The 22,363-nt window shown below is 45.3% G+C and overlaps 1 protein-coding gene across 9 annotated transcripts in view; it reads left to right on the top strand.

Moving 5' to 3' along the window:
* The window catches only part of syt1a (synaptotagmin Ia), a 192,929-nt gene that overhangs the window by 144,443 nt on the left and 26,123 nt on the right, over positions 1-22,363 (top strand). For 8 of the 9 annotated variants that reach the window (XM_086201835.1, XM_086201833.1, XM_086201831.1 and 5 more), the window contains 3 exons: positions 7,362-7,544; positions 17,041-17,213; positions 20,331-20,456. In XM_086201835.1, coding sequence (XP_086057961.1) covers positions 7,373-7,544; positions 17,041-17,213; positions 20,331-20,456 — 471 coding nt within the window. In that variant the 5' untranslated portion in view covers positions 7,362-7,372. The remainder of the gene's footprint in view (positions 1-7,361; positions 7,545-17,040; positions 17,214-20,330; positions 20,457-22,363) is intronic. The other variant, XM_086201836.1, reaches the window with a different exon arrangement.

Genomic DNA, 22,363 nt, shown 5'->3' with positions numbered 1-22,363 from the left:
GGTTGCACCCTGAGTGTTCTGTTTGTTTCATTTTCAATTATTTTGTTATTCCACAATACAAGATGGGAACAGAACAAACAGAGAGTAACATTAAAGCCACTCAGAATGAAACCTGGAAAATGTGTCTTTGTTAACCGAGTGCAGTCGTCACCCTCAAATTGATTTCACTGTGAATCGACTTCAACACCCTGACACTGCGCTCGTAAATTCTAAGCCAATTCTTCTTATTTTAAGCAAAACTTCATGTCAGATGTGTGTGTCAAAGGATTGGCCTCAAAAATGTCACGGATTCGTCTCTCAAAATCAGCCTCATACTCTCTGCACAACCGTGCTAACATGTTGATCGAGCGTCGCCTCATACCGACTTATATAAATGGACCTTCACGTGGGGTTGCTGCATACGTTCAATTTGTTTGAATTAGTCCGACACAACAACTGCCATATCGCTTTGTGTTAATTAGCAGATAATTTCTGCTAAAATGGGATTAATTGCTGACTTGCCTGCTTGATTAACTCATGAAAGCCACTGAATCGACAAGGAGGACGTGACAGCGGAACGATGCAGTCCCCATCATCTCCTTTAGCTTCACACTTTAATGGTTTCTCTTATTAGAATACATGATGTCGATAAATTCAATCAGAATACGCAACAGCCATTACCTCGTCAAAAGAAGAATGCCATTTGGACTCGAGGAATTTGATCAAGATTCGCCGATGACGTCCAGAAAAATACTGCTCCTGGCTACACGGTGACAAAAAGTCCCGAGGATCTACAGTTGGATCCAGATCACTTCCAAGAAGTTAATTACTTGTTCCTTGTTGCATTACTTTTTTCCTACCACATTTAATCAAAATCCATCCATTAATTTTTGAGACATCCTGGTGACAGACAACCCAACGTCGAGGAGGTGACGACTCATGCTGTCGTGAAATTTGATGAAATTAAATCGAAATACATCGGCTGAGATGGCAAGCCGGCCTCGGTCCTGGGTTGAGGCTGATTTTAGCACTCAACGCTTCCTCGAGCAGCCTGAGACGCCACAGCCGGCACGCTGGGAGGTCTGGCCAGAACTGGGAGCAGTGGGGAGCAAAAAATGAGACCAACATTCTGTCCGAAAGTGAACCCAAGGAGGGGGGCAGCAAAACCCTCTTTCATCTGTACATCAGCTCCCCAATCTATAGCATCTGTTCTCCCTATCCAAATGCTTCTGACCACTGAGGAGAAAGTGTTGGTGGAGGGAACAGGCAAAGAAGAAGAGGGAGGGAAGATGAAAGAATGATGAGGGAGATAGCAGGAGGGATCGAGGGAGGAGGAGAGCGAGGGAGCTGACCCAGATAGAGGAGGAGAGGGAGGTGATAGGAGGGTGTGGTGTGCCAGTGTTGCCTCTGTGGTTGGGGACCCGCTGGGCCATCTGGCGGCTCTGTAATTGGGTTGGGGGTTTACACCTGATGGTGCACCTCCGAAGAGAAAAGGAAAATGGAGAGGAGTATTATGCTGCGTCCTGCTGCGTAGCCAAGTTGGAGCCGACGGTGAGAGTTGATCCGGTGGTCCTCTGCAAGCCTTTTCAAATTTGCATTGAACTCATTTAGAGCTCATCACCCCCGGGTTAAGAGACCGCCGGGTTCAGTGTGACACGTCAGTGGAGTGGAAGAGATGTGCTGCGGTTAGAGGAGGATATTTGGTGCAAAAACATTTAAAAAAAAACATGCCTAGCAAGTAGGTCATTAAACAGGAGTGTAAACTTCAGAGACTGATGTATTATACGGACGTATGAATGCAGGAAGTGACCCGGGCGTTGAAGCTAATTCAACATAGTGGCCAAACCATGTAATTACAAGTATGACATCTGTCGGGTGGCGCCGCAGCCCAGAAAGACTCGCAGGTTTACATCATCGTGCTTCACAAACTTCCAGCAGATTAAAAAAAAAAAAACGGTCGGAAAAAATGTCTTGATGTTTTGCTCAAAATATCTGGTTTCACCTGCAGAACATCATCCAAAAAAATGTTTCGACGTCTTCCATAAACTCCCTGTTTTGCTCAACAACGCGGGCTGGAAATGTTCCGCTTTGTTCCTTAAAACACACCCGTTTTGCCTCTGGAACGTCATCCGACATCGGGCTCCTGGCTCTCGAGTACGTGGATTGTATACGGATTTGTGTACCTATGAAGTACTTTCCACCTGTGCCCCTTTGAACAGTGAATCACAACAACCTGAGCGATTGATGTGTTTCAAACTTCCTCCAAAAAACAAAAAGACAAGAGGTTACAAACATGGCATTGTTTCTCAGTTGAGAGGAACTCATTCATAAGATCCTAACACGATTATTGTTGTCATAATTACGACTGTGATTCTGATGATGATGGGGGTGACTGAATTTTACAGTTTATACCTCTTTACAAGGCTGTGAGAGCCGCCACCGACCGTCCTGGCCGTAACAGCGACCGGGCAGGTATCAACTTTGTTGAAATGAATACACGCGCTGATTACGCAGCGGTGATCGCCCTCGGGAAGGGGAAAAGGTCAACAGGGGTTGCATGAAGATAAATAAGCCCCTCTCCTCTTCGGCTGGCCGCTCAAGTGGATTTCCAACTGTGAGCCATCGCAGACAGCAGAGATAATATGGAAGTCTTATGCTTGAATGAGAAAGCAGTCATTAAAATATGAGCTGAATTAATGTTGCCGTTGATGTGAGAGCGATCAGACTCCACGGGTGGTCGTCCACACACACACACACACACACACACACACACACACACACACACACACACACATTTGGTTTTATAAGGAGATAAAGAAAAGACAGTCTTACCAAGATAATAAAACTACTAAAGAAAATGATCAAAGCTCAGAGTTTCATTCAGATGCTTTGTGCGCTCAGATCTACACCCGCTGTTAGATGAAATCTTTTGGGCAATTATGTTTTCAGAATGAAGATGCACAGTAGCGCGGTGTTAAATTTTGTAGCTCACATTAGACGTCGAGCTCGGTCAGAGGTGTTGAGAGAAAGCCCTCCCCTTCCAAAGTCTGGCTGTGATCAATTCTCTCTCTATAGAAGCAGCCTCCCACATGCACTCCGCCGAGCATCATTGTGCTCCCTAAAAGTCCTCGCCTGTGCTAAAGTATCTCTGTCATTGCCGAGCGCGCCTCTCAACAGCTCAGCCCCCACACTAACCTTGCAGCGTTTCAAAGGGAGACCAAAGGGAGGCTGAGTGATCATGGACGTGTGGAGGCGTCCATGCTACCAAGGCGCCGGGCCAGGCTGAGAGGTTCCAGCTAACCAATGGCTGCTTTGTTCACAGCTTGGAAAAGTTCACTGCCGCTCTTTACCTGGAGGAGAATTACATTCAGCTAATTCTCACCGGGTTGTTTTTTGGGGGGTTTTTTTGTTCCCTTTTCCCCAGTTTTTTGTTCCGCAGCAGCAATGACGTGTTTGGTAAAAGGAGGCAGACAAGGATGTTGCTAAGGAATCACAGCCGAGGAGTGGAGTTTTATTCACAGTTTGCCACAGCAGCTGGCAACGCCGGCTGTGGACGCAACCTCACGGTAACCGTCACTGTCGGCATAAGTCGTGACACCCGAATGGTGGTGATTCCCCTGTAGCACCTCCACACCATTTTCATTCAGCGCAGGTGTACTTGATAACATGTCACACACAGACGTCTCATGAAACATTCGCACGATAGCTTACGCTACAGTGAACGGTTGTTCCCCTGCAGTGAGAACCTCACGCTAAGTCCAGATGACGTATGGATAGAAATGTCGGACTTTGAAAATTGCAGTATTTCACAGTGTGTACTGGGTTGGGTTTAGGCACAGAAACTACATAGTTGGAGTAAAATAAATGTCTAAAAACAGAGTTTTGCCGTGATGACATCGACTGCAAATGTCCTGACTGATGCTTCACATTTGCGTTACTTCACGTTACTTAACATCTCCATTCACCACCGGAACGCTGGCTTGCTAAAAACCTCAGGATTTGCTGCCCTAAGCTGGCTGTAAATATCCTGATGTCCTGCTGGAAACGTCTAGTTTTGCTGCTCAACGTTTTCTTGCTAAAGAAAACCGCACATTTTTGCTCCCTGAACGAGGCTGCTTGCGTCCCGGCTTCTTACTTGAACCACCTGGCTGAGACGCTGGACCAACAGCTGCAAGTAACCCCGCTTCTCGTTAAAAAAAATCAACCCAAACCCTGGTTGTACCCCAACGTCTTCCTAACAAAACCCAGTTTTATCATCAGGACAAACGCTACAAACATCCAGACGTGTTGCTAAAAAGAATAATAATAAAATGATTGTTGCCAGAACAAAGGTTCGAATGTCCTGATTTTGTCCTAAACAGCCGTTAACGCCACAGTTGTGCTCAGTCTGACCACAGATTCATCCACGCCTCCATCGACACATCTTACTTGCTGTGCTCATGGATTCCAGTCAGTCGCACGTGTTGTGGCGAGCGTGAGTGTGCGTACTTGCTTGTTAGCCTTTGAGCCCCGTGTGGTTTTGCTTGCCTGATGGCAAATGTGGTCTTTGAACGAAAGAACAGTGAGCCTGTTAATCGTAGGCAGGACAAACTCTGGTCTCCAACAACTACGATCTGGAGTAGTGGTGTGTGTGTGTGTGTGTGTGTGTGTGTGTGGGGGGGGGGGGGTTCTGCGTCACACCAGCCATATTGAACGGCAGCTTTAACCCCCGAGCGAGGCGGCTGCAGATGTGGCGATGACAGCAGCATGAAACAGGAATAGAAGGGGAGACTCAAACTACCTCCTATTTGAGGTCAGGCTCCACCCTCATCTGCATGGTTGGTTTGGTTGAGGACCTCCATGGGGGGGGGTTCTATAGCCCTCCCCCCGTGTCAAGAGTACTTGGGTCTGTAAGGTACTCACTACAGTGGTCACTGTACTTCTACCTCGGTCAAAATGTACCCGCTAAATGACTGTCATGTGGTATTTACAGTATACTTGGACTGAAGTACTGGGGTTGTGTACTGCAATAACTGGGATCATAAAGCAAACCTCCCCATTGCTTCTTTTTGGGTGTAACTCAACTTTAAGTAACTGTCAGTACTTCCTCTCCTGGATGCATTCAAAGGGCCGATCGATTCGGCGCCAATTAATTTTCTTTCATAAAACACACCGGCTGTGATGGTTGGCGGCGCCAGCTTCAACAGTCGTGGTAACCTAGTTTTTTTTTCTTTTTTCTTTTTTTTTTTATAAAGAGAAACACGGTTTGTGGCTGGAAAATTGCCAGACTATCTGAAAGAACACACAGAATTGGAAATGATCTCCCCTCCCACACCGGCAGCGGTCGGGGCTCAGCAGGCGAGGGGAGATGCCGCCGCCGCTCAACCATTCCAGCTTTCAGTAGCAGAGGTGATTGGAAGTCTCATCATCTCTCCCATGTCAGCTCTTTTTTTTTTTCCCAGACAAACATATACTCCAAGAACAAATTAAAAAAAAACAAACCACAAAACAAAGAACTGTTTAAGAATTCATGTTCTGTTGTGGTGGAAATTGCCTGCCAAGGTAGTTTTCGACACATTGGTATTCAGCCCCGTTCCCTTCCCTTTGTTTTTTCAAGATTATTTCAGAATGAATCGCCACCACTTCCAGGTGAGGATGTTATTGCAGGAATTTCATATTTAACATTTATTTCATCTGCAACGGCCTTTAATGGGCAAAAAAAAATGGTCCTAATGGGGAAAATATAGTTCTCATGAACAACTGTACTGTGGCAAAGGAGAAGAATTAGGTCATCAACCTTAACTGTATGCTGCCGCTGCTGCTGGGGGAAAAAAAACACCATTATCCCCTTGAATCGCCATGGTGATGGAGCCAATTACAACCTGCACAAACAGTGGCGGCTGCCGTACAGGTACCACCTGCCAGCTCTTCCCCGCTTCATTATCAAACAGAAGATTGTGAACAGGTCCGATCTGTTGTCCAATTAGTGTTTTATTAAAGTGGCGGAATTCCTCGTCTGGGAGTCCTCAGATGCGCTGGTTCTTCTTCTTCTGGTCTGATGCGACGGTAAATTCGCGATTTTCCGACTTCGGCTTAAAGGAAAATGGGCTGGGCTTTTTTCTCTGAGTTTCCTAATTTGACATTCCGGGGATTTCTGGTTTTACCAGTTAATTTTTTTTAATTTTTTTTTTAAGTAATGACTTGAATGCACAGACAGAAGTACTGCAAGTAATACTTGAGTCTACACAGCAGAAATATGTATTTATATTGTCAGGCAGTAATATACGTAGAGAGATTTAAAAAATAATAATTTTGCAATAAAGAAAAACTAGCATATGAAATCAAGACTTCGCCAGTTGGAATCTGAAACAACAGTCAAGGCAGAGAAGAGGTAATTATGACATGAATCCAATAAACAAGGAAAACACGATTAAGACTTCAGAACATGGAGGCGAATCACAATGAAAATCATCAAATGCAGCGCAAAAAAAACACGTGCGTCATCACAAAACTGCGAGGCTCGCTGTGAAAGAATACCACTGCCTCATAAAATTGACCAACACTAAGAATAATGTCTACAAAATATATAACGTAACGGAAAAACCCTGTAAAATTGGGGAAAAAAAATGCTACAAGGTTTGACAAATGACAATCAAAGAGAAACATTTTTCTCCTAAAACAGAAAAAAAAGAAGAAGTCCAGTCGCGGTACACAGTTGAGACAGTGTGGTACAAGTTACTGTAGTTTCCTGTGTTTCCGTGTACATGGAAACAGAGCAACTACTTTTACAATATTTAATGTAGATAAGAATTCATTGAAGAAAAATACAACTAAAGAGTGAATCTGATAGAAAAGCCTCACCGCATGTGTCGGAGAACATTGCTAGCCCCGCCCACTGTGAGCCCCGCCCACTGTGAGACAAGGCGATGACGTTGATAGGTCAACAGGCGCACCGTCACCCTCCCGGGAAGACCTGAACGTAGAGCAAACACACCTGGTGTGTACCAAGACCTGGTGTGAGACCACGGGTGACGTTTAATCTTCTCCCTCCTGCACGGCTCCACGCCGTCCGGCACCTCTGGCTTGAACCGAGAACGTGACCACTGTCATTAACCGTCTGAGATTAACTGCCGCCGTCGCACCAGAGTTATAAATAATCTTCCACTGTGATGTTAATCTGGAGTTTAAGCAACGGTTTGTTCTGAATTCAGCAGGCAGGCCAATTCATCCTGCAGCCCAGCTGATGTTTATTCAGGCTTAGCCGGCAGCTGCTACGCGCTCGCCGTCAACTCATCTGACAGGAGGAGGAGAACGCTGCCGCCTCTGACATGCATCTGTCACAGCAGCAGTAGATAAAAACCAAACCTGACCCACTCTGTCTTCTTCTGCTTCTCTGTTTCCAGCGTTCGGCAAGATGAATGAGAGCCGAAGGGAAGCACTGGCGGCGGCTCCGGCGCCCACCACCGCCTCCTCCGCCACGACTGGCTCCAACACCACCAACATGGCCGGCCCGGGCACGGGCCAGAAGGACGAGTCCTTCTCCAAGCTGAAGGACAAGTTCATGAACGAGCTCAACAAAATCCCACGTAAGTCTGCAACTGTTAGAGCTGAAATACATCAGCTGGTCGGTCAGGCGGCGGTTGGAGGATTTCTAGAGCCGCCTCAATGGTCGATGGGCTGTTAGGAGCGGGAGCTGCCAGCTTCGGTCGCCTCCTCCACGTCAGTCAGCAGCCACGCAGGAGCGATTCTCCCAGAGAGGAAACTCCTTCGGAATGAACAAAGTGGAAAATGAGTCTCCAAATGTAATGAGCACCATGTAGTCGGTGACTACAGAGGCTGCTGGGAGTGGAATCGCTTATGGCTGATTTCCCTTTAGTTTCGTCTGGGTGGCGTGTTACCACGCTTTTCAACGATAGATGGCGTCATCGGTGGCGCCCCGCGTGGTTCACGTTGCTTCAGTTGTTTCCAACGTTCCTGCTGAGTTGCAAACAGACTCATTCTGCAGTCAGTCAGTTCACTCAAGTACGCGTGCGACTCTGAGCAGCACTTTCTAGTTGGATTGTTGCGACTGAAGCTGCTGCACTGCATTCAGCCTGCGTTAGAACACAGCGTTCTAGTTTTTTTAACAATTGTTGACCCGTCCGGGTGTCCCACCTGAATCGTCTGGGCTTTATTTGTTCCAAACACGGCAGAAAGTGTCTGAATCATCCCGTTTAAAACATCTCCAGAATTTCCCGACGCCTCCACCAAGCAACTGGCTTGTGGATTGGAAACAGCAAAAATTACCTCATCACCCCGCTGAAGACACCCCAAACTGCCCATGTCTCACCTAAAACAGACAGTTGTCTCATCCTGCAACAGCAGGTTTAAAATTTCCCTGCCGTCTCGCACCGAAACAACTGGTTTTGCCGCCAGAAACGTAACCCTAACCCGCCAAAAAAGGTCCAGATTGTGCTGCTGAAAAACCCTGAAATTGTCTCAGTGTCTCAGCGAAAGACAAGCAGCTGCAGCCTCCTGCCGCTGGGATCCTTCCTCCTCCTCATGGACGCAGAGCAGCAACAGCAGCTTTATTCCTGTTTCTTTTTCTTCTCATTTTTTTCAGTCAAAACTCTTTGCCGGTACGTCATCCAGGACCTTTGATCAGCAAAACCGACGTCTCTTTTGCCGAATTGTCTAACTGAACACGCCCCCCCCCCAACAGTACTAATACAGGAGAACAGAGTTTGTCATTCAGGATAAATCCCGCCCTTGAGATCCGAATGTTTGTGTTGCATTCAGCAGGAATCTTTAAATAGACACATCCACAGGCTCGCAACAGGAAAAACAGCTCCTGTGGAACAGGCGGCCTATTTCTCAAAGTCATATTCCAGATATTTAATAGTGCGGCGAGCAAGAAATAACATCCGCTTTGTTTAGATGCAGATAATTCACGGCTCGAGCTACGGTGAGCCGGAGGTGTGAGGTTAGAGAGGCTGATGTCCCCTTTGGCTCCGCGTTGAACGACTGTCAGGGCGACATATTGCTATTCCCGCCACGTCCAGCTCCCGCTCAGCACTGTTTCCTTGTCATGTTTATCAGTAAAGCATTCATTATTGCTTCAAAATTATTGCAATAAAAATCAAAAGAAAGGCTCCTTTGTACACCACAGACATAAAAGTCCTCTGACAACCCCCTGACAACATCACTCCGGCCTTCTAAATTACTGCTTTCTCACCTCATCCCCTCCATCAAAAGGAATGAGTTTGCTCCCCGGTGCTTCCAAACCGATGATGAATGCCCAAAGAGTCCTTTGCTTTTGTGGAATATCGATGCCGTCTGCAGAAAGCTGGTCGGCAGATTTAACAATGAATATGAGAGAGGAGCTTCTCTGCTGCGGGAGGTTTTCTTCAACGGTTGATGAGCCAAGCTGAAGCCCCTGCAGGTTGCGGGGCCGCTCGCATGGAGCTGTCATACTTAAACTGGCTGACTTTCTCCTGAGCTCTCCGTCAGGGTCTGAGCTGGGGGGGCTGAACTCAGCCACGTCGGTCAGCTGCTGGCTCTCCAAGTGCACTCTTTCCCTTATCCTTATTTTTTTGACCTGAAGTTCAGCAGAAGTGGCAAATCAGGAGGGGAGCTGCTGCCCCAGGCTAGAAGAGTGTAAAAAACAAAAAAACATTGGGAGGAATTTGATTGGAACATTTGAACGTGGGTTCTAGCACACACGGAGAATTACAGCGAGTCGGCGCCGGATGTTCCCCTGCATTCAGTTTCTGCCCTGTCACCGGAGCAGAGGACCGGGTCAGAGGTCCGCCTGGTCACGCTCTGCGTTCGCGTCAGAACAAGTGAGTTCGACCAAAGTGCTTCTTTTAAGGAGATACAGGAACTACTTGTGAACGCCAGTGAGCCCGTTCAGCTAGCTAGCTAGCCAGCCTGCTACCAGAGCTTAGCTTGTGGACACACAGGTGCAGGTGGAAGCTGAATATTTACTGACTCGTGGATGATTTGTGCTGGAACTGGTTGGTACATTTGTTGGTGTAAATATACATGAATCATATTTTGCTTTAGAGAAAGAAAACTGACCGGATTTGGTTTAGAAAATACATTTGTTTTACACAAAAAAAATGCAGAAGTACCATTTTTGCATATATTCTTAAATAGGTGAACAATGTGACCATTGATTTTAATTGAAAGGGATTTTTTTCCCATTTCAGCTTGACCTTAATATATAGATAGTAGATATAAATATGACGGTATTATCTTGTCTTATTGGACTGCGTTGAGGTTCTTGTTTGATTTTAGTAAAGAAATGTTTTAATGGTCTTCAGTTCCTGTGAAAACCAAATTATTTTCAAATGTTTTATTTCCATTCATGTTTTTTCAAATTGATTTAGCTCATAGTGCTCCAGGTGACATTCTCAAACTGCTCGTGTTGTCAAATTGCTGAATCTGAAACCAGCAAAATAAAATAAAAATGAATAAAAGTGGGGGAAAAAATAATAATCCTCACGTTGCAGAAGCTGAAATCCAGCGAATTTCATGATTCTTTGATGTGTTGAACTTTCGGTCAGTTGAACAATCCAGCCCTACACACACACACACACACACACACACACACACACACACACACACACACACACTCTCTCTAATCACACTCAACCATGTTGTGACTTCTCATTTGAGCAGAAAGGTTGCCTTGGAGGAAACAATGTATTGAATTTATTAGTCAGCTTTCTAAACACCCAAGGCTTCCTCACTCCTCAATAACAATTAACCTGTTTGATCTGTGACTGCCGACTCCAGCAGGCATTACGCCAAATAACAGACAAGCCATCAACATTTCAGGAAAGTAAATAATGTTTTTGTGTGTGTGTGTGTGTGTGTGTGTGTGTGTGTGTGTTCCCTGGGGCAGCTGAGGCAAGTCGCTGCAGGCGGGCCTGCTGTCACTTGTTGCTGTGAAATCTGAAGACTTTTGTGTTTTGATCAGCTGGTTCACAGGAAGATTTCATATTTTTACAAGTAAAACATCATTTCTGGCGCACTTGTCGCCTCAAAACCCCCTTTTTTCTTGGAGGGGGGGTGCAAAACGTGAACTCAAAATGCCTAGTTGTCTTATTCGTAATTAAAAATGCGACCTAGCCACCTGAGCTAATCTCAAAAATGACTCTGTTTAGCTCCGTACGCTAGCACGAGTTTCCTCTGCATGTTGGGCGGAACTACAAGAGCGGAATCCATCTTGAGAGGAAGCGAAAGGGACAACACAGACACAAAAAAAGAGAGACGTCAGAGTGTCAACGTGTCTGAACTTGTTTGACTTGGCGGCTGCACACAGTCAACACACAGCAGAGTATATCAAAGGGGATTATGTGTTGGTGGATCAACAGAGCTGTTCGTCTCTGCCTGCTGCTCTGGCGACAAGCCTGCTCCTCTCATCTCTGCCCCGGCTTTTTAGGAGCTCGCCTGCCATGAGGCACCATCGGGGGCTGGTCGATCCAAAACCACAACCGCCGTCTTCCCTCCGAGCCTCAAGTTAACAAACTGGGGTCAACAAAAAGGTCCACGACCCTGATATCTTCTCACGTTTCAGACTTCTGGACATTTTGCTAATTATCTAATGAGTGCAGGCAGTAGTAGACGTGATGTCATACACAGGAAGTGTGACACTCTTCCTGTCCCTCAGCCAGAACCTCTTGATAATTCCCCCTGTCTGCCTCTGGAGACGGTGACTGTTCACTGTTGTTATTCAGATTTTACCGCGTTTGCAACCGGATCGTAATTCAAATGAAGTATTTTGGGTTTAAAACAACCAGCGTCTCCATTTACGGTGCAGGAGGGACTAATGAGGGTGGAGATGCTTCTCAGGAAGACGGGTGCACGCCAGGCTCGCCGCGCCTCTACGTCGGAGGCCATCCCTCACGCGTCTGAGCGTTGGTGAATGGACCAGGCACAGTGACAACTCTCTCCCGTCTCCTCCTGAGCACAGAGGGTTTGTTGTGGGCTGTGAGCGAGTTGGGGTGGCCTACTTTAGGAGAAGTATCTCTGTATACACCCCCCCCCCCCCCCAGCTGTTAGAATGAATCACACACACTTGATCTGAATACACCAAATTCAGCTGCTCTACTTTTCACTCCTGAATCCAGCTCGTCTACGGCTGACACGGCCGCGTCTCGGGCCATTCATCCCAGTGACATCGCTGTGTGGGGTCGCTGGGAATTTTCATGTCCTATTCCAGAAATAACAGAGCGGTTACCGTAGGAGCGAATTCCAGTGAGCCAGGCAGGCGAGGAGCCGCTCGTTAGAAATGAGATTGCAAAGAAGCAAAGGCCTGATGAGGCTCTCAGGGTGGGATTCAGTGGAATTATTAAAAGCAAAACCATCATAATGATTATCGATGTGTTTCTTGTCCAATGGGAATGTCTCCACCTCTCGTTTGTGTCCAGTCATTGTTGCAGGGGACGCGCCCCCCCCCCCCCCCCCCCCCCCCCGCAGCATCATATTGTTTGTTTAACCAAGCCGGCGGCTAAAAGGGCACAGACAGAGTTGCTCTTGTAGAGACGTAACAAGACATAATGTCAAGGTTAATTGACCAACAGGGTCCTGCCACATTGAATTAGTGTGGGCTGCTGCAAGTGGATGTAACCCAGATGCAATATTACACACACACACACACACACACACACCCTTGTATGTTAGGGCTCTATAGCCAGCTCGCCCTGTTGTAGTTGTGCGTTCTGCTGCCAGTAGCGTTGATAGCAGAGGTCACACTCCAAAGCCAGAAGTTTGAGTAATGATTAAGCTGCTGTGCTTCTGCTGGTGTAAAAACTACTTGAGGAACTATGTACTGATGTATTTGGCTTCAGAGTCCCACCTCCGGTGACTAAAAAGCTGTTATATTCTGAAATGTCACAACCGCCTTTTTTTAATTTACCCAGAATATACAGAACAGAAGCAAAGGCCGTTAAGTTGATGTGTGACGTTGAACTGAAGTGCATAAATCTTTGCAATTCTCTCACATCTGGCTCACCGCGGCTCAGAAGCACTGACTCTTTATACTTGTATGTTTTAGATCTCTCCCTGTGTTCAGTGACTTCTGAACATGGATTGTATGTTTAAAGGATATGAAATGTCAGCCAGCGAACCCTGACTTTTTGCTTTGTGCTCAGGCTGCGGCTCTTTGACCTTGCTTGAAAATAATACCAGATAAGCTCCAGGCAGCCCAACCTGCAGCACCTCAGAGCAAGAGGGCTGAGACACACTTCATTTGGATGTCTATAGCTTCCTGTATATGTCACTCACAACTCAGTGACGGTGTGTTTCAGTGGGATTCGTATTTTTGCGTAGCCTCCAACGATACGTCGTAACAGGAGCTTGAGTCGGTTTTCCTGGCTGAAGTGTTTCCCCTCGCTCTGCGTCATGTTCCTCGACTGAAACCTACAGATTCAATTCAAAGTGTGCTCAAGAGCAGGGCTGTTGTTCGTTGCGTTACTTGGAATCGTCGAGTGAGTTTCAGGCAGACTTTGACGTCACAGATGCAAATTAGACGCGTTGCCTTGAACTAAGCTGTAAACCAGCGGACTACTACAGGCCGCGTATCTCCATCGCACAATGGTGCGCCGCCAGAAATGGAGAAAGTTCTTGAGGAATTCTTTTAAGCTTGGCGGGTTGCGGTTCTTCTTTGGTTCCAGCTCGCGTCGGGATGAGGATCAAGTTTGGGAATATCCAGGAAGGTGTGTTGTCAGAGCTCCATCACACAGGCGTATCCATCTCCCATTTCCATCATTGACTCTTTTATTTAGAAGGGAAAATCTACCTCAAAGGACCAGAAAACTTGTTTTTTTTGTTGTTGTTGTTTCAAATTTTTCAGTTTTTTTTTTTATATACATCATTTTTCCATTTCCATTAACCTTTTCTCGTGTCATACTTCAAAATGTGCATCGAAATGCTTCCACGGTGACAGTTATTATACCAGTTGCGCTCCTGGCTGACGTGCGCGTCAGAAACGGCCTCCAAAATTACCCGTTAATATAAATCAACATCTCTCCCAAACTGATTCGTAGCCAGAGGTTCACAAAGTGCCGGTGGAGCCTGATGAAATTAAAAAAATGATTAGACATAGCCTGTTTTAGCCATAATTGCAACAAGATAAGAAAGAAATAATAGTTAAATTCAAAATAAATTTCGTGGTTTAAGCCTATTTGTGCATGACTGGATGTCCTCCGGGGGATATCCAGTCCTGGCTCTCTAATTTAAACCTGGTCTAAGCTGTGCCGCCATGCCAGGTCATTTTGATGACTGAAAAGCTTAAAAGTGATTTGAGCCCGTAGGAACAGTACACACGGATCCCATCCTGCACCGCCCGCCCTGTAGAGAAACTCCATTTTCCGTGTCATGTCGCATGGCGGAACGAGAGATAAGACATGCAAACGTCCTCCCACTTTTCACTTTCTCGCTCTGTTTCTCTCTCGAGGAAAGAGACTCGCACAATGTAGTTAATTAGGAGATGCTTTTATTGCTTTCTGGGACTCAGGTTCTGTTAATTAAGGAACGCAGAAGGGCCTTTTACTGGAGGGACGCATGCTTGATGGAAAAGATAAGGGTCCATGCATTGTTCCCGCTCGCGCTGGTTGAATAGGATTCCATCACGCTTTCACAGGGACATACTGGAAGCATTTGAAGTTATGAAAGGTTTTCGCAGTATATTCAGTTTTATTGCTGGTAATAAGAGCTTCCATTTGAGAGAAAATGAAATCAATATTCCACATTTCCTGTTCAGGGGTCATTGCTTACTGGGGTTTGCCAGCATGAAATATGACCCTGTCACATCAGCGACACTTCCATTAAAAGACTGTCTCCTCCGTACGGCTTGTGTTTGGATTTAAATCTGCGAGTGGGAGAAGCAGCAGCTCCACTGCCGACGTGCGCGTCGGGATTCTGAAAACCTCACAAATAAATTAGTGCATAAAATGAAATGCTGGTTTTGTTGAAGGCGTCATGAAGTCAGGAAGTTAGCTAAAAGATTTTGTCTTTAAATCAACACAAAAGTCAAATAATTTGTCACAGATACTTCAAATAAATACTTTGACAGTGTTTATAAGTCATTTATCAGGCTTTTTGAAGGACATTTGAGGTTGCCAGATAGGGAAACAAGTTTTTCTACCACTCTCCTTTCTGAAGTCTGTGATTGACAAACCAGCCGGGGGATATTACACAACCTGGCAACCCAAACTTTGTTATTAACATAGCATTGACACGTTTAGCCCTTATTTGACCTAATAAGAACTGGCAACACACATTTTTATATGACCAGAACTTTCCACAGCGCAGATATGTCACATTGATATTTTTATTAACATGCAAACAAAAACCTGTTGTAATAGAAGAAGTCCAACCTGATCAAGTTTTTATGTCTAAACCTGTCAAGGAATACGTTCATGGCGGTTTGTTCTCTCAGGAGTTCTGGGTTCTAAAGGGAGCGCGGCTGCTGTTTTGTTTTTTGTTTTTTTTTTTTGGGTGGCTCATCGTTAGGAAGGTCCATCCAATGTCATTAGCACAGCTCCCCGGCCCAAGCTACAGATCCTGAAGTTATTTTAGAGCATCGCTCACTGTTTCCCTCGGAGGAGAGTACTTATTGATTTTGTCAACAGAACATCGACCCTCCCCAAACACACACACACACACACACACACACACACACACACACACACACACACACACACACACACACACACACACTCACCAGCTAAGGATCCTCAGCTGAATGCTGCTGAGCAAAAGCCCTGGACAGACAACTGTTCAACTGTGTTGAACTTTTCTGTTTCGAAGGGTCTGTCTTTACTTTTTCAGTGGAATTACTTGAGTCTGACCTGGTTTTATTCGTAGAGCAGATCATGCCTTCTGTCTCCTGTCTCTGCAGTTTGGGTTTCTTTTATTGAGTCCCTTCCTAAACGCAGCCTTACACCGAGAGAAAGGTTTTTGAGTCGCGGGCTGGCAGAATATCACAATTCCACTACGGATGTCAAATGGATTTGTCATGATTTTGCTGTGGTATCCAAATTATGATAGTATTAGAATAACAAAGCTACCAGTAAAGCAGCACTGTGAATAAATTAATTGAGTTTTACTTTGAAAAGAAAACACTCGTGATATAAAGATTCTGCAGGCGTGACTGTGAAAAGGAAAATTGTATTCGTGCTACCAGATACTTAGTGTCTTGGACCAGTTGCTGTTTTTTTTTTGTTTTTTTTTTAAGAAACTCCTCACATCCGTACTCCATTGTATTAGCTTAGCATGTCTGGCTTCTCCAAGGCCTGCTACTCTCCCTTTAAAGAGGAACTTTTTCATCTGAGCGAAGGATAGAAATAACCTCTGCTGTCAAATTATGCTCACTGAAAGTGTTGTCTCAAGCATTCTGAGCTTGTCAGTGTGAAAGAAATCACTTTTACTGGATGTAATTTGACGGTAGCCAGTTGCCCCATCGGATTACAGTTTAGCTGCTCTGGGGGTCAAGGCAGCTCTATCCTGGCACCCGACTGGAGCGGGTAGAAAAACTAGTTACTTCCATCACTCTCCTAGATGAAAGCTTAAGGAAAATGTAGTCCACCTGGAAAAAAAACCAAAACGAAGTTTCCCTTTAAAACTAAGGGAAAAAAAGTCAATTTCTTATGATTTTTAATGCGAATATGATCGTTGAGTGCAAGCATTGGCTTGTCATGGTCACACGGCGTTAATGCCCCTCCAGCACGCTGCTTAAATTGAGCTCAAATCTGAGTATTAGCGAGCGGTGTGTTTCCAGTGGTCACCGTGAACGTGTCAGCTGTCTAAGAATGGTGTGTTTAAATGGCAGCTGGAAAATGCCAACATCTGTCACTTCCACTAAATTGGCCGAAGCTGTTTGCTCAGTCTTGTCTCGTCCCGCCAGCCAGGACTGATCTGACCCTGGCAGGAACACTCTTCTCAGCTTTTATCTGTCAGTTGTTATACTTTTTTTGGAACTCTGGATCAAAACCCACTTTGGCCTTCAGGTCACTAAAATGTTTTTCCTGTCGGAAAGCTGCAGCATCCGTACGTCTAATCCAAACTCTTTTTTTCTATTTCCCCTCTCGCCAGTGCCGCCGTGGGCCATCGTCTCCATATCTTTTGTGGCGATCGTCCTGGTGTTAGCCTGCTGCTTCTGCATCTGCAAAAAATGGATATTCAAGAAGAAAAATAAAAAGAAGGGCAAAGACAAGGGCAAAAACGCTATCAACATGAAGGACGTCATGGACGGAGCCAAAACCGAGGTAAAGACTTTAAACTATTGTTGTCAGACAACCCCGCGCTAATTCACTGGTGCGTTCACTGTCAGTACAGTATGTCGGACTTCTGCTGACTCCCCTGTGTGTGAAGTAGAATGTAAAGGATTTTTTTCTTTATATGCTTAGCTTATCATGTTTTTTTTGTGTTTGGCTTTGATTTTACTGTGTTCGACTTCAGTATTAATATAATTTCACTACAAATACGGTGGTCATAAACTTTTTTTTACGCCGCTTTTGTTACATCATACAGTGTTGTTGTTGTTTTTTTGTGTGCTCATGCAGTTTTACTTTTTTTGTAATTAGATTTCAACATGTAATTAAAAGACGATTCAGTCTAATTGCAGGAGAGTTTAGGAAGTCGTTTAAACGGCTTCTGAAGTTTCTCAGTCTCTCCTTTATCTCCTAATTTTCGTTGCTGTGAGTGTTTCTTTTTGTCATATGAGGAGCTGCTGACTTGTTGAAGAGTGTGAGTAACGTTTGCCGTGTAATGAAGTGGTACCCACCCAGAGAAATGACATCATCAAACGAGAAACAAATTAGAAGGGATTGAATTAAAAACTCTGCCTTTCACCAGTGTGTAATGCTGACACTTAAAATGGAGTCAGGACACTAATTGCAGCGGCGGAGCGCCATTATACCGCCGTCCGCGGTGGAGTCATGTACGAAGGGTGTTTGATTTGCTGCAACACCTCTGCTATCAGAAGGGATCGTAATCATCTGACAGAAACTGCTGATAATGATTTCATTTGACTTACCGCAAGAAAAAAGTTGTTTTTTTTTTTGAAACCCAAAAACTTTTTATACATGGAGCCCCAGAGTGGCCACACAAAAACCAAAATATATGTTTTGTGGTCATGATTTATAAGTTGCTCCCATGCTTTGATATATTTCAGGCCACGGGATGTAACTTGTTACGTACACTTTCCTTGTGGCCACAAATTAACAGAATCGTAGGAACTGGCTTCATTTATATACAATGGCCGCAAATTCGTCGAAACCCGGGGGGGGGGGGGGATTATATCTTGTGGCCACAAATGGATTAAATTGAGGGAATGTGTAATTGGTTCTGGCCTCTAATTCATGATCTTGTGAGAATTTTCTCTCCATGGCTGCTCTGAAGCGCCATAATTATGAATTGGCAAACAGCGGACGGCTTTGACAACTGGCGAGATCCGTCGAGTCGCCTCGGCCCAGTCGAGCCCCACGCTTGTGGGAAGAAAAGGTTTTTTATCACTTCCAGCATTCTGACTACCTTTTCCAGTCCATTTTATGTTTTCAAGTCAGTCAAGATGAGAAGCCCCACTTTTTTTGGTGTTTTTTTTTGGTTATCCTAGTAACACGGAGACAGATGAATCTGCTCCTTGCGAGGCAAGCGGTCATTTCTCCTGGTGTACCCAGACTCTGGCGTGTTAACTCCTGTGTGTGGTTGTTTTAATTTGTGTTTCTTCCTTCTATGTCCTCCTTATCTGTGTTGTGTCTGATGACTGTTCGGGATGGTCACTGGCGGTAGGTTCCTAATTGCTGTTGGATCTTCTTAAGCCTGCTGCTCTGACGTTTTTTTATAGCCTCTTGACAACAACTTACTCCCATTGAACCGAATATATGTAACTATGCATACAGTACATGTATATCTATTATATATATGTGTGTACAACCTGCATATGCACATATATATGTATGAAATAAACACTGGGTGCGCCTTGACAAGGTTGAACTACACTGATTTGTGCCAAGCTAAAGTCTCCTGCCTTTTGAATCTTTCATTTACATTTCAACCGGCGAGCAAACGATTGAGAGGCTCTTCATTTTGTAAATGTTCTTTTGAAACTGGTGATGAAAAGGGAGCTTTTGATGTAAAGTGGCATTTGCATTCATATCCGTAAAACCCAGGTGAACCAGATCATGCACTTCCTGGAGCACAAATGCATAGAAGTTGTATTAACCTTATAAAATTAAAAAAAAAACAAAAAACAAACATGCTTTTGGTAAATTAGAGGATTTTACCTCCTCTTTTTGCCTGCTCCACTTTTCCCACTTTTCTGTGTCCAAAAAAAACAACAAAAAAAACAACAATAACATTGGGACTTGCTAGCAAAAGACAAGAGACCTGCTGAAAGTTAGAAGCTAATCAGTGATGTTCAGCCTTTTGCTTTCACACGAGCAAACTGACAAACTAAAGAACAGGCCCAAATGTACAAAGCCTTTTAGCAACACCTTACCACCCATTGCTGGCATGATGCTTCTAGCTACCATCAGTCTATAGGGGATAATATTAAGGCTTCAGGGTTATGATGACAATGTGATGGTATGTTGTAGGGGGCAACCACACTTGGGAATGGGGAATCACACGAGAGCACCAGTTTGTACGACGGAGAATGCTGTGCATGCCTTAAGAACGAGACTCTTGGAAGGCAACTTTTGATGCTGAATGAATGACCTTGAGAACTAGAACTTGCCTCTTCTATCGCATGTTGTTCTTATAACTCCGCCCCACCCCACCCCCCACCCTTCCTACCCCTCCCCCACCAATGCCACCATCTGCTGCCCAAACCTCACCTAAGTGCCAGGCTAGCAAAACTTCACTTCCCACTCTCTGCCACTTCAGACACTTCCCGGTTGATACATGGTTTTGCTCGAGACTTGATCTGCTTGAAATAACATCAAGGGAATTGTCTTATTGTGTTCTGTTCTGGAAGCATCTCTCTCTCTCTCTCTCTCTATCTCTCTCCTTCTTTCTGTCCTCTCTCCATTTCTCTATGCTCCTTCTCTCCTTTTTCCTCTAATGCCTGCCCATTGCTCTCATCTCTGGTGCCATCATTTGATCTTTACTCCTTCTAGACAGAAACACCCAGAGATTGATAGAAAGCACCATCAGGGGACCAGGCCCGGGGCTTTAGTGCATCACAGAGCATGTCCTGGTGTTAACTGCTATGGTGTTTTAGTGCTTGCTTCCCCCCGTTTCCCCCCTTTATACACCATAAAACAAGTGGCAGCCTTTACAGGAGTAGGTCCAATGGCAGGACCTGGGCGGGGAACGGCTGGCTGGGTGCTGGCACCAGCGACAAACTGGCGACACTGACTCTTGGTGGGTGTCTCCTTCAGGCCTTGAAGGATGAGGAGGATGCAGAGACAGGGCTGACTGAAACGGAGAAAGAAGCCGAGCCCAAGGAGGACCAGAAACTGGGCAAATTACAATACTCCCTGGATTACAATTTCACAGAGAATACGGTAAGGATCATTTCTCCGAATCTCTCTAACTGTGTGTCGTTGTTGCAAAAGGTTCTGCACCGTAAGTATGGTCACACTTAAGCCCCTTTACAACCCAAAGGTTGACCTACCGGCTCAGCTGTTTGTCTTTCAAGGGATAAGGTTCCTTCAACCTGCTGTTGTCTGACCCACACTGGTGTATGAAAAAGTTACACTTTCTTGTTGAGGGTCGCCGATTCTGATTCTTGCTGGTCATATTTTGCATGATTCAGAAGCGTTCTTGTTTTTCTGCTCCGCGGTGCATCGGTAACGTGCAGTAGCAACAATAAGCAGTTTACAAAATCCAAAATCCTCTGATGAAAACCAATTCTCTAACTTCAAAAAAGAGAGTAGCTACTACTTCCCGAGTTGGTACTTTTAGGTGGTAAAACAACTTGGACCCCATTTCCTGCTGTGAAAAAAAAAGGCTGATCCGTCAAAGGTTCCTAGTTCCTGGGGAAAGTTCCCTCGTTCAAAAAGTTGCTTCAGTGGTTGAGTTGGTCCATCTCTCGCCACTGTTGAGCGCAGCGCTTGAAGAGGCTTTGTTCATCCTTCTCCTTCTGTTGCATAGGCACTGCTGTTTGATCACTTGAGTCTCAGAGCAATCACGTAGGGATATCGTTGTGTACTTTAGCAACAGCGCCTTATAAAAGATGCACTATTGGGACTTGGTCCATCTCTGAATCAGTTTCTCTCTACTTGATTGAACACAGCCCCTGTAGATATCCATCTGCTTTTCTTGTTTCCGCTGACTGAGTTTTAAAAAGCAGAATGAGGAAGCACATCAACTTCCTGGCACCAGATGTTGTGTGACAGATAATAGACACGGTGCGTGAACACAGTACTGTCCCTCACTGGGCTAGCTAACTCCCCGTCATAAACAGAACTGACAGCCTGAGATTAGACAGTAACACTCGTTGCTTCTGTGCACACACAGGGAGTCACACGCTGGCATTGGTATATCCACCATATCGAAACAAAATAATTGGAACAAGTATGATTTTATTTGCGTCCCCCTCACTCACATTTTCGGCAATTGATCTGCGCAATATTCAACAGTACACAGACCTCCTTCACATATGGACACTGGGTAGTATCCAGAGAGTCAAGGCACACTACGCACTCTGTCTTGCACGAGGGTTGGTGCCATTGAGGGAGCTGGCTATGACACAAATGGTACGCTGCGGATCATTGCAGGGTTATTCTGGTTTTGGCGTTGGCCCTATCGTCAGAAGCTCCCAAATCTTGCTGCTTCTCTGGTTCTTGTTGCCTTCTTTGAGTAAATAAAACATCCTGCATGCCTGAGGGAGTAAGTATTGTTCTCGTTTCGTACAAGTCTAGAAATGTAAGTAATATGCACTCACTCCATCTGATTTCTCTGGAGATTTTCCATATTTCTATAATTTGCATATATAGAAAATGCATTGATGTTACCTCCCCCACCCTGATTCAGTAGCCTTCAACATAGCTGTGTTTAGCACAGGAAACAAAACGAAAAAAAGACGGAAAACAAAGAGTACCTGCATAAATTAAAGCCAGTTGTACTGGATTCTTACAACTCTCCAAAGAACCAGTGGGCCTGTGACCAAGAACATCCGTCCATCCATCCATCCATTCTCATTTTCTATGCTGCTTATCTGTTCAGGGTTGCGTGGGGGGGGGGGCCTGGAGCCTATCCAAGCTGACATCGGGCGAGAGGCGGGGTTCACCCTGGATGGTTCACCAGTCCATCACAGGGCCATCAGGAGCAATTAGGGGATCAGTATTTTGCTCAAGGACACTTGGACATGGTCACCGGGGAAGTGGGGATTGAAACAGTGACCCTGTGGTTGCTAGCAGATAATCGTTGTGCGTGTTGATTTTCTTTTTCAGTAATTATTCACTTAAAC

The sequence above is a fragment of the Aulostomus chinensis genome, chromosome 4, assembly GCF_037954235.1.
Source record: "Aulostomus chinensis isolate RoL2024-O1b breed Wild chromosome 4, RoL_Achi_v1.0, whole genome shotgun sequence".
Classification (NCBI taxonomy): Eukaryota; Metazoa; Chordata; class Actinopteri; order Syngnathiformes; family Aulostomidae; genus Aulostomus; species Aulostomus chinensis.
The sequence above is the reverse complement of the archived record's forward strand: the minus strand, read 5'-3'. Positions and strand labels throughout refer to the sequence as shown.